Raw genomic sequence first — 13,141 nt, forward strand, 5'->3', positions numbered from 1 at the left:
ATTAAGTCAAATTATAAAGTTGCATAAATTCTACAAAATTCAGAATGGTCACCAACACCCCCACCAAATGACTGATTTAATAAGGCCCCCCAACACACACACACACACACACACACACACACACACACACACACACACACACACACACACACACACACACACACACCTGTGTTAAGCAGGAACCTAATTAGGAACCCAGACAATATCAAATCTGTTTTGTGACACAGACCCCTGGTGTTTATTATCAACAGCAAGACAAAATATAGCTGCAATAGCAGCTGGAGTGTCCAAGCGTTCAGCAACATTGTTTTCATGACATCCTAATGTGCTATCAGTGAAGACAGACCATGGGGAATGTAAATCTAAAACCTATAAACTGTGTGTTATATTAGTGTCATTTTCTGTTACCAGTCAAAAATTTTAATTATGATAATTTCTCAAACATTAATATTAAAACTCTCTCTCTCTCTATATATATATATATACACACACATATATATACACAGTATCTCACAAAAGTGAGTACATCCCTCATATTTGTGTAAATATTTGATTATATCTTTTCATGTGACACACTGAAGAAATGACACTTTGCTACAATGTAAAGTAGTGAGTGTACAGCTTGTGTAACAGTGTAAATTTGCTGTCCCCTCAAAATAACTCAACACACAACCATTAATGTTTAAACCACTGGCAACAAAAGTGAGTACACCCCTAACTGAAAATGTCCAAATTGGGCCCAATTAGCCATTGTCCCTCCCCGGTGTCATGTGACTTGTTAGTGTTACAAGGTCTCAGGTGTGAATGGGGAGTAGGTGTGTTAAATTTGGTGTCAGTCATCGCTCTCACACTCCCTCATACTGGTGACTGGAAGTTCAACATGGCACCTCATGGCAAAGAACTCTCTGAGGATCTGAAAAAAAGAATTGTTGCTCTACATAAAGATGGCCTAGGCTATAAGAAGATCGCCAAGACCCTGACACTGATCTGCAGCATGGTGGCCAAGACCATACAGCGGTTCAACAGGACAGGTTCCACTCAGAACAGGCCTCGCCATGGTCGACCAAAGAAGTTGAGTGCATGTGCTCAGCGTTATATCCAGAGGTTGTGTTTGGGAAATAAACGTATGAGTGCTGCCAGCATTGCTGCAGAGGTTGAAGGGGTGGGGGGTCAGCCTGTCAGTGCTCAGACCATACGCCACACACTGCATCAAATTGCTCTGCATGGCCGTCGTCCCAGAAGGAAGCCTCTTCTAAAGATGATGCACAAGAAAGCCTGCAAACAGTTTGCTGAAGACAAGCAGACTAAAGACATGGATTACTGGAACCATGTCCTGTGGTCTGATGAGACCAAGATAAACTTATTTGGTTCAGATGGTGTCAAGCGTGTATGGCGGCAACCAGGTGAGGAGTACAAAGACAAGTGTGTCTTGCCTACAGTCAAGCATGGTGGTGGGAGTGCCATGGTCTGGGGCTGCATGAGTGCTGCTGGCACTGTGGAGCTACAGTTCATTGAGGGAACCATGAATGCCAACATGTACTGTGACATACTGAAGCAGAGCATGATCAGTATGCATTATTCCAGCATGATAACGACCACAAACACACCTCCAAGACGACCACTGCCTTGCTAAAGAAGCTGTGGGTGAAGGTGATGGACTGACCAAGCATGTCTCCAGACCTAAACCCTATTGAGCACCTGTGGGGTATCTTCAAACGGAAGGTGGAGGAGTACAAGATTTCTAACATCCACCAGCTCTGTGATGTCGTCATGGAGGAGTGGAAGAGGACTCCAGTGGCAACCTGTGAAGCTCTGGTGAACTCCATGCCCAAGAGGGTTAAGGCAGTGCTGGAAAATAATGATGGCCACACAAAATATTGACACTTTGGGCCCAATTTGGACATTTTCACTTAGAGGTGTACTCACTTTTGTTGCCAGTGGTTTAGACATTAATGGCTGTGTGTTGAGTTATTCTGAGGGGACAGCAAATTTACACTGTTACACAAGCTGTACACTCACTACTTTACATTGTAGCAAAGTGTCATTTTTTCAGTGTTGTCACATGAAAAGATATAATCAAATATTTACACAAATGTGAGGGGTGTACTCACTTTTGTGAGATACTGTGTATATATATATATATATATATGTGTGTGTGTATATATAGAGAGAGTGTTTTAATATTAATGTTTGAGAAATTATCATGGGCAATGGGCATTTTGCCCATACCATGGGTATGGGCAAAATGTTTTGTGGACTGATGAAACTAAGATTGAACTATTTGGAAAAACCACAGAGCACTACATCTGGTGTAAAAAGGGCATGGCATATCATCATGAAAACATCATCCCAACCGTAAAGTATGGTGGAGGAAACATCATGATTTGGGCCTGCTTTGCTGCATCAGGGCCTGGCCAGCTTGTAGTCATTGAGGGGAAGATGAATTCCCAAGTATATCAGACAATTCTTCAGGATAATGTGAGAATGTCTGTACGTCAGCTGAAACCGTGTAGAAGTTGGGTGATGCAACAGGACAACGACCCAAAACACTGGAGCAAGTCCACAACAGAATGGCTGCAGAAAAACAAAATCCGCCTTTTGGAGTGGCGGAGTCAGAGCCCAGACCTCAACCCAATAGAGATGCTATGGAATGACTTGAAGAAAGCCATACACATGAGACGTCCAAAGAATATGACAGAGCTAAAGCAGTTCTGCCAGGAAGAATGGGCTAAAATTCCTCCTGAATGATGTGCAGGTCTGATCCACAGCAACAGGAAGCGCCTGGTTGAGGTTATTGATGCCGGGGGGGTCAACCAGTTATTAATTCTAAGGGTTCACTTACTTTTTCCACTGCCATTTTGAATGTTGAATGAGTGTGTTCAATAAAGACATGAAAGATCAGAATTTTTTTGTGTTATTATTTTACACACATTATATTTGTCAATACCCCTGACTTAGATGAAGATCAGATCACATTTTATGACAAATTTATTCAGAAAACCATGAAATTCCAAAGGGTTCACATACTTTTTCTTGCCACTGTAAGCCCATTTCCTGTTGCCTATTGGTGGTGATATGACATTTACTCATTACTGGCATGTGCATGTGATTATGCCCCATACATTAACATAAATGTGAAATATGAGGTCACATCAATCAATCTAGAGTGAAATCTCGCCACACTTTGCTGTTTCTGCAATATGACACATCAATTGATCATATCACCATGGAAACTGTTCAAAATAAATCAAACTCTGCTGCATCAGGAAATCAGCTTTCACACTGTAAATCTGTAGTTTTATAGGAAAGTGATGTCTGACCTTCTGTACTTGGTTGCTTGCTCACATTCAGCACTATCTCCTTCTCCAAGCTGCTGTGCTGAATCACGCAGGTGTAGGTGTGTGTCTGCAGATCCTCAGCTGAGACTGTCAGAATGCTTCTCTTCTGGAAGCTTCCATCCTGGTTGGGTACCGTCTCTCTGAGCTCCACGTCCTCATGCACGTCCTCTCTGTCCTTCTGCCAGGTGATCATCACTGTTTTGGGGAAGAAACCTGTAGCATGACACACCACCTCTGGAGGAGAGTGTTTCTGGAACACTGACACTGTAGGAGGATCTGCAGAAGCACACAAAAAGGAAAGTTAGAACATAAATGGCATCAAACTCAGTGGTGTAAATGGTCGAGATACACTCAGGGGATTCTAGTTGGGGAGTTTTTTTTGGTTTCAGATGACCGGAGCGTAAATATAATATAAATATAAATATAATATAAATACCTCTATAATATATGATAACATTACACTTATTTCCTGTCTCCTTTAAACAATATGAGTTTTTGAGTATAATAACAGGCAAATGTAAGGTCAATGAACAACATTCATGAATTATGTGTTGCACAAAACAAATGCTGTTCATTCAAAAGAATCTGGGCTTGGAGAGAATTAATTAACATGTAAGCTAACAAAGTATTTCCTAGATTTGATTTCTTCTGTTTTTGTGTACATCTCATACTAAATAGTTTTAGATCTTCAAATGAAATACAACATAAAACAAAGTTGTTTTTTTTTAACTCAAGCAAAAAAAAAAAAAAGTTTTTTTAAAATTTAAAAAAGTATCTTAAAATCTGGTTGTGCCTTTAGCAGCAATAACTGCAACCAAATTCTTCCGATAACTGGAGATCAGTCTTTCATAGAACAGGTGGAATTTTGGCAGACTCTTCTTTGTACTCTTCTTTGCTTTAGTTCAGCCACACTGGGGAGTTTCCCAGCATGAACTGCCCGTTTAAGGTCCTGCCACAGCATCTCAATTAGTTCAAGTCAGAACTTTGACTAGACCACTACAAAACTTTCATTTAGCTTTTTTTTTTTAGCCATTCAGAGGTGGACTTACTCCTATGCTTTGGATCATTGTCTTGCTGCATAATCCAGTTGCGCTTGAGTTTTAATTTACGGACTGAAGACTGGACATTCTCCTTAGGATTTTGTAGTACAGAGCAGAATTCACATTTTCCTCAATTACTACAAGTTGCCCAGACCCTGAAGCAGCAGAGCATCCCCACACCATCACACTTCCACCACCATGCTTGACTGTAGGTTTAATGTTCTTTTTGTGGAATTCGGTGTTTGGTTTACGCCAGATGTAACTCATCAGTCTACAGAACATTCTCCCAACAGGTTTGAGGATCATTAAGGTATGTTTTGGCAAAATTCAGACGAGCCTTAATGTTCTTCTGGGTTAGCAGTGGTTTTCCTCTCGTCACACTTCCATGGGTTTTGCTCAGTGTCTTTCTGACAGTGGAGTCATGAACAGTGACTTTATTGATGCAAGAGAGGCCTGTAGTTCCCTTGATGTTGTCCTTGGCTCTTTTGTGACTTCCTGGATGTCTCCTTAGTCGTCACTGTGCTCTTGTAGGAATTTTGGAAGTTTATGGGAAGGTTCACTACTGTGCCGAGTTTTTCCATTTGGAGATTATGGATTGATAACTTTTTTTGCTTCAATAAATTACTTTATCATTTAAAAACTGTATTTTGTGTTTACTCAGGTTTCCTATGTTTTATTTTAGATTTTGTTTTTGTCACATAAAGTGGGCACAGTACAGAAGCAAGTGCAGGTAAGGCAGTTTAATCAACAAAGTCCAAGACAGGCTAGGGTCAAACGATCAGGCAGACAGGCTAAACGAGGCAGAACAGAGAATCGAGGTCAACAGGGTGAACAAAGTCTATAACCAGAAAAGCAAACACGAAATAAGGCTAGGAAATATGACAGAGACTAAGCAACTGAGCATAATACTTCACAAAGTCATTGTGTAGAACCAGTCTCTTATATGTGCGGTGTAAGTGCTGTGAATTGGATGCAGCAGTGCTTGATTAGAGTGAATGTGAGTGTTCTGGGAATTGCAGTCAGTGGCGGACATGTTTGTAGGACGCCGTGCAGGATGGGAAAAGTAGTCACTGGTTTGTTGTGATATGACAGTTTTAGTTTCTGAAAAAAAATTGTATGAGATATACAAAAACATAGAAGAAATCAGGATAGAGGCAAATACTTTCACAGCACTGTAACTGTGGATATACTTAGCAAGCTATGATAGTGAAAATAAATGAAAATGAATAAGGGCGTTCAAAATACATTAAACCTGGAACATTCCATTTACGTGCACACAGCTTTATCCATATCAAAGTTTTTACTATCACATCCATCAAAGTAATGGTCTCTGTTAAGATTTTCAGTGCCCGTTAAAACTAACTAATTTACCTTAGGTGGTCTGATTGGTCCAGTGAGGACGTGCGCTGAGAGAGAACGTTCCCATTGGCTGAAGCCTGGAGGTATTATGGCCAATCACGAAAGTCAACATTGCGCAACCACATGCTGAATATCCCAGCTACAAATATGTGTGGAAGTCGCTTTCGTAGGCTTTTGAGTGGATAACAGATAACCCACTTCATTTATCAAAAATAAACATAGCCAGTTTGAACTGGAACACCATCCCTCACATTGAAATTCACTCCCCAGAGTCAGTCCCCTACTTTCCCCCCAATTTCCAGCCCTGATCCCACTAAACTGATAGTATTCCTTATGGCATGAAAGGAGAGTCTTATTAGCTATAGAAAAGTTCTTAGTGCTGCTAGATCAGCAAATCTGAATAGACGATGATAAAAATAATCCAAGATTCATATTTAATACAGTAGTAAAACTAACCAGGAACAAGACCAGATTTTTTAATGACAACATTTAAAATATTAGGCAAAAAATTTGATAATTTACCATGCAGATGACAATAAAACCATGTCAGATGGTATCATGTGGACACCCTAAAGTTGACTGTGGATAGCCTAAAAACTGCACTTGCTAAAAACAGTTTATGCTCAAGTCTCAATCACTGAAGAGTGGATAACTTCACCTGGATACTATAAACTTAAAGGTAAAACTCGAAGGAAATAAAAAATGACTCTGATGCTCGTACATATGATCTGTTCAACACACAGAGCTCTGCTTGACTCTATGGTGTACAGCTGTGGATGAGTAATGACTCATAACTGCAGTTTCTGGCGTCATACAGATGAGGATAGGTTCCCTTTTGAGTATGGTTCCTCTCAAGGTTTCTTATTCCTTTTGTCTCAGGGAGATTTTCCTTGCTACTGTTGCCTCTGGTTTAAATTTAAATCCATTTCTGTATTATTGTAAAGCTGCTTTGTAACAATGTCTATTGTTAAAAACACTATATACAGTGAGGGAAATAAGTATTTGACCCCTCTGCAAAACATGACTTAGTACTTGGTTTAAAAACCCTTCCACGACCCATTTTCAATGCCCTGGCTGAGGGAAGGAGGTTCTCACCCAAAATTTGAGGGTACATGGCCCCGTCCATCGTCCCTTTGATGCGGTGAAGTTGTCCTGTCCCCTTAGCAGAAAAACACCCCCAAAGCATAATGTTTCCACCTCCATGTTTGACGGTGGGGATGGTGTTCTTGGGGTCATAGGCAGCATTCCTCCTCCTCCAAACACGGCGAGTTGAGTTGATGCCAAAGAGCTCCATTTTGGTCTCATCTGACCTCAACAGTTTCTCCCAGTTGTCCTCTGAATCATGCAGATGTTCATTGGTAAACTTCAGACGGGCATGTATATGTGCTTTCTTGAGCAGCAGACCTTGCGGGCGCTGCAGGATTTCAGTCCTTCACGGCGTAGTGTGTTACCAATTGTTTTCTTGGTGACTATGGTCCCAGCTGCCTTGAGATCATTGACAGGATCCTCCCGTGTAGTTCTGGGCTGATTCCTCACTGTTCTCATGATCATGCAACTCCACGAGGTGAGATCTTGCATGGAGCCCCAGGCCGAGGGAGATTGACAGTTCTTTTGTGCTTCTTCCATTTGCGAATAATCGCACCAACTGTTGTCCCCTTCTCACCAAGCTGCTAAGCAATGGTCTTGTAGACCATTCCAGACTTGTGTAGGTCTACAGTCTTGTCCCTGACATCCTTGGAGAGCTCTTTGGTCTTGGCCATGGTGGAGAGTTTGGAATCTGATTGATTGATTGCTTCTGTGGACAGGTGTCTTTTATACAGGTAACAAACTGATATTAGGAGCACTCCCTTTAAGAGTGTGCTCCTAATCTCAGCTCGTTACCTGTATAAAAGACACCTGGGAGCCAGAAATCTTTCTGATTGAGAGGGGGTCAAATACTTATTTCCCTCATTAAAATGCAAATCAATTTATAACATTTTTGACGTGCGTTTTTCTGGATTTTCTTGTTGTTATTCTGTCTCTCACTGTTCAAATAAATCTACCATTAAAATTATAGACTGATCATTTCTTTGTCAGTGGGCAAACGTACAAAATCAGCAGAAATCATACTTTTTTCCCTCACTGTAAATAAAAATTTAATTAAAATATTAGTGTGTACACTATCATTGTGTGTGTGTGTGTGTGTGTGTGTGTGTGTGTGTCATAATGAAGTTGTGTTTTTGGTGTGTATCACAGTGGATGTGGATGATTTTTCTCCTTTACATCCTCCTCAGGAATAAGTCAAGAAACAATAGTGTGTGTCTGTGTGTGTGTGCATGTGTGTGTGTAATAAGATGAGTAATGGACATACAGCTGCATTTACAGTATCATGGCAGATCACACACTGTACCTTTCCTCCCCAGAGTGTCTCTGCTGTAAACCATGTACTTCTGTAACCGATCGATACAATTAGCCCCCAGGTAGCTTTTCCAGTATTTAGCCTTATCTCCTGTAGGATCCCACTTGTTTATAAGGATTTCAGCTTGAGGTTTAGCTGCAGTCCAGGTTCCAGTTTTCAGATCCAGACTGATGAAATCTTCTCCATCATAACCGTACTCATCGTATCCTCTAGTGGTGCCGTCATCACCACGCTCACATCCGTACATCCTTTGTAATGTATGAACTCCTACACACACACACACACACACACACACACACACACACACACACACACACACATATGCACTCATGTACATCAGTATTGTTCTCTGCTTATTTAAGAATTCGCAAAATCATGAGATGATATCAGAAAGGAAACTGTATTAATGTGTTGCTTTAGCAGGTTTATTACACAGAGCTGTTTCACCAGCCACTGAACCCCCGCACCTTTCTTTATTTTAAGGAGATCTTCAACAACATTTAACGCAAAGACATCGTCCTATTCGGAGGTCAGCAGGTGAGTAGACACACTGTGAGAAACAGGAAGTGTTTGTAAAAATCATCTCAACTGTCCTCCCTCAACAGCTAGTTTACAATTCTTACTGAGTTTCCCACAAGGCCTTTGGACTGTGAAACGTGTGGGCTTGAACAAGTGTCTGTAAGTTCAGACGAGTTGAAGAACCTTATTAAACCAGCATTGCAGGTCATCAATAAACACTTCTATTAGACCTCATACATGTGATTATGGTCTCTGATGTATTTTTCTGGATGGAGTTTTGATCATTGTAATTGTCCATTTGTTATGATGCCTCAATTATGCCTCTTGTAGTTTAACAGTTTAACACACTTCTGGGTATAGTGACTAACAGTCAGAGACAATCCTAAAGATTTCTGTTAGAGGTCAGCTCCTACTGTACAATAAGGTCTCTGTGGAACTGGAAGTGGCCTCAGTGGATTACTGGACCAAAATACTGATTCTGGACCAGATACATTTTGTTCATGTTTCTTTCACTGGCATGTTCTTTGGATAAATATGTTTTATCTTGGGCAGCTTGTGCAGATTTTAGGGATATAAAGGATTTAAACAGTATCACAGTAAGCAAAAAAAAAAAAACAGTGTAGACTCTGATTGAGCAGCTCTACTGCAGAATAGAAATGGTTAAAACATCTTCATGTGGAACCTGAAAGCTGATCAAATATGACTTTATATTTTACTTATGTGTTCAATAAAATTATTTTTTCTGTGTGTGTGTGTGTGTGTGTGTGTGTGTGTGTGTACACAAAGTACAGTCAGTGTGGTGTGATTAGTGATTTAATCTCTGAGTGTGTTTCACCTGTAGAGTGATTAAGGCTCTGCATTACTGCGTTCACAGTGACTCTGAAACTCTCCTGTTGAGACTGCATATGCGATGTCTCACTGTTCCAGTAATCTGGATTATCAGATTCAATCTTCTGTATCCACTCTGTCTTTGGGATCACCTTCCTGATGTTACTGTCGTAGTACATAAACTGCTGTCCATCCACCAGACCAACAGCAGTGAACTCTGGGAAATTTATTCCTGGTGTGAGGGCAGTGTAGAGGTACTGCAGAGAGTGTGTGTCTGTAAAAGTTGAAATTGTTTTTGTAACTCATCACATATAAACAGGGTTGGGAGGCTTACTTTAAAAATGTATTCCATTACAGTAACATAACATAGTCCAAATATCACAATATGAAAGTAATGTAATCTGATTTTTTTTTATTACTTTAAGGTCACATAAAGTCAAGAGAAAAGCAATATGATCAAAAATAGCTTAAAAACATGTTCAATGTTTGGATTTGTTTTAATTAAATTAAATAAAAGATCATGGTCCTTGATGCAGGATAACTTTACACCACAAAAGCATTTCGGAGGACAATTTGTGTTCATTTCCATCAAAATTACCATTCTGATTTTCCAAATAGAGGACACCCCCCATTGTTAAAAATCATATTCAAAACAATGTTAATATTGTATCTGTCTGTCTGTCTGTCTGTCTATCTGACCCTATGCAAATCTAGCAGTAAAGAACAACATGAACAGGATCACAGAAGTGTTATGTCTGTTCATTATTATTATGTTTTATTCATTCATGCTCCAGTAAATGCGTTTACCGAGCTTGCAAGTGAAGACATAGAAAGGCGCACGCTACACACGACAATATGACTATTAATGAGAACAATTCTGAACTGGCATAAAGTTGGTTTGATGTTGGACGTTCGATATTCGCAGATATGTGGAAATTAAGGGACAGTCTCTAAAATGACATATAACATTGGTATACACGCTTATAACTGCAATAGCATTTGAGGGGAATGACTTACAGTCATATAACCAACTGTACAGTGTTCATCTAGGTGTCAGCTATAAAGTACACCTTTTATATTTTTGATATTTAATAAAATAAGCTATTAAATCATATGTAAATTAGATATGAATTTCACTACAGAATGGGCTCATACACAAAATATACCATTATTTAAAGCTCAATAGCATTTGAAGGGAATGATCTACAGTCACACAACCAACTGTAAAGTGTTCATCTAGGTGTCAGGTATGATGCACACCTTTTAGATTTTTGATATTTAAGCCTACAATGCATGAACCAAAAAAACCTTCACATACACATAAAGGGGGTCAAAATGAATAATCCTGGTCCTTCCTTTCCTGTGTACCATTCTGCATATTGTGCCCTGAACTTTCATCTTCATCGTCATCTGCAGTGTTCCTGTCTCCAGCCTCATCTTCCCCGTGACAATAATAATCCTCGTCCCTCCTCTCTTCTGTACCATTCTGCTTATTGAGCCCTGAACATGCGTCATCATTATTGGCATTATCATCTTCATCTTCACTTCAACAATTGTCAGGAGTTCAAGAGGTTAAAAGAATTTTTAATACTGGTATATATATATTATATATATATATATATATATATATAGTCTATAAGGTAATGTTGTCTTCCATGGCTGAAACGTATACATATATAACATCTTGAACTCCTGACAATTGCTGAAATAAATTTAATCAACATATACAGACAAGGCATGGAATTTATGTATGTTTAGTTTTGGTGGACTAGATATGCTATGCTGAGCATGTACTAAGACTAACCTTGTGACAGGAAAGATGACAGGAGCAACACTGGTGATAAAGATGAAGATGAGAATGCTAATAATGATGATGCATGTTCAAGGCACATTGAGCAAAATGGTACAGAGGAAAGGAAGGACCAGGATTATTCTTGTGACAGGGACGTTGAGGGCTCAAAAGGTTGACTGGAGGTACTGCCTATGTAAATCATTTTAAATTCCTTTGGCTCCCATCCACAATCTAAACATGTAAATAAACAAATTAAAAGAAAACAAATAAAAATGTTTGAAATATTAAAGCATTTGTGGATCATCAGTTATTTTTAATTGTTTCATTAATAGGTCATCTATTTTTTTAAGAAAACCAGTATTCATTATCCAGTAGTCATTTTAACCCCCTTTATGCATTCGTGAAGGGTTTTTTTTGGTTCATGCATTGTAGGGTTAAATATTACAAATCTAAAAGGTGTGCATCATACCTGACACCTAGATAAACACTGTACAGTTGGTTATATGACTGTACGTCATTCCCTTCAAATGCTGTTGAAGTTAGAATCGTGTTTAACAATGTCGTACGTAACTTTGTACCATTCAGTTCTGTAGAATCTGAAACTTCCTTGTTTCCGGAAGTGCAATGTGAGATACATAACTTACACATTGGAAGTCTACAGACATTTATGTAGTGTAGATTTCTATTTATGTGATAGTTTACATGTCTAAACTCACCTGTTGATGAAAGATGAAGAGAAAATAAGAGAATAAAGAGAACTTCCATGATAGCTGCCGTCCTCCATTTTACAGTGTAGACTCGAGCCAGTAAACAAACACTAATAAATACATTCATTTCCGTTTACCAAATTAACTTCCGTAAAGTCCTGAACTTTAGTAACACGCTGGAGGTAATGAGACTCGGCATTTAACCATTTTTAATATTTACAACATTAGAAGATCTGTAAAGATAAAAACCCTACAGCACAGATACACTCGATACTTTCATTTTCTTTCTGTCCCGAAGACATTTCAAAATAAAGGTCACGTGTGTCGACACTACACTGCACAAATTAATAAAGCAATTTCAGGCCTCTGTTAAACACACACACACACACACACACACACACACACACTCTCTCTCTCTCTCTCTCTCTCTCTCTCTCTCTCTCTCTCTCTCTCTCTCTCTCTCACTCACTCACACACAAACACACACACACACACACACACACACACTGTCTCTCTCTCTCACTCACACACGAGTATATATATATATATATATATATATATATATATATATATATATATATATATATATATATAGAGAGAGAGAGAGAGAGAGAGAGATAACTGAGACAGAGACTTCTTTCAGTCCAGTGTTAAGTAATAGACTTCCCTGTGTCATGTGTAACTGAACATACATACATCCATCTTCTATACCGCTTATCCTTCTCAGGGTCACGGGGAACCTGGAGTCTATCCCAGGGAGCATGGGGCACAAGGCGGGGTACACCCTGGACAGGGTGCCAGTCCATCGCAGGGCACAATCACACACACACTCACACACACATTCATACACTACGGACACTTTAGACTCGCAATCAGCCTACCATGCATGTCTTTGGACTGGGGGAGGAAACTGGAGTACCCGGAGGAAACCCCCTCAGCACGGGGAGAACATGCACACACATGCACACACAGGGCCATGGTGGGAATCAAACCCCAGACTCTGGAGGTGTGAGGTGAACGTGCTAACCCGCCTGTGTAACTGAACATGTGAAGCTAATTTGTAAAGATTTCCTATTTTCTCACATTATAACCCTAAGGTGGATGGGTATATATATATATATATATATATATATATATATATATATATATATATATATATA

The 13,141-nt window shown here is 39.6% G+C and overlaps 1 protein-coding gene across 6 annotated transcripts in view; it reads right to left on the reverse strand.

The window, feature by feature from the left end:
* The window catches only part of LOC108261296 (class I histocompatibility antigen, Gogo-A*0401 alpha chain), a 158,301-nt gene extending 146,031 nt beyond the window's left edge, over window positions 1-12,270 (reverse strand). For 2 of the 6 annotated variants that reach the window (XR_008393229.1, XM_053674398.1), the window contains exons 1-4: window positions 11,991-12,250; window positions 9,490-9,756; window positions 8,127-8,402; window positions 3,321-3,614 (exon numbers count right to left, since the gene is read on the reverse strand). Coding sequence is in view for 5 of the 6 variants with exons in the window: in XM_053674398.1 (XP_053530373.1) it covers window positions 3,321-3,614; window positions 8,127-8,402; window positions 9,490-9,756; window positions 11,991-12,108 (955 nt within the window). In the remaining variant the exon portion in view is untranslated. Of the gene's footprint in view, window positions 1-3,320; window positions 3,615-8,126; window positions 8,403-9,489; window positions 9,757-11,990 lie in introns of all 6 variants that reach the window. The other 4 variants (XM_053674396.1, XM_053674394.1, XM_053674395.1 and 1 more) reach the window with 3 other exon arrangements.
* Between the last annotated feature and the right edge of the window lie 871 nt (window positions 12,271-13,141).

The sequence above is a fragment of the Ictalurus punctatus genome, chromosome 22, assembly GCF_001660625.3.
Source record: "Ictalurus punctatus breed USDA103 chromosome 22, Coco_2.0, whole genome shotgun sequence".
Lineage (NCBI taxonomy): Eukaryota > Metazoa > Chordata > Actinopteri > Siluriformes > Ictaluridae > Ictalurus > Ictalurus punctatus.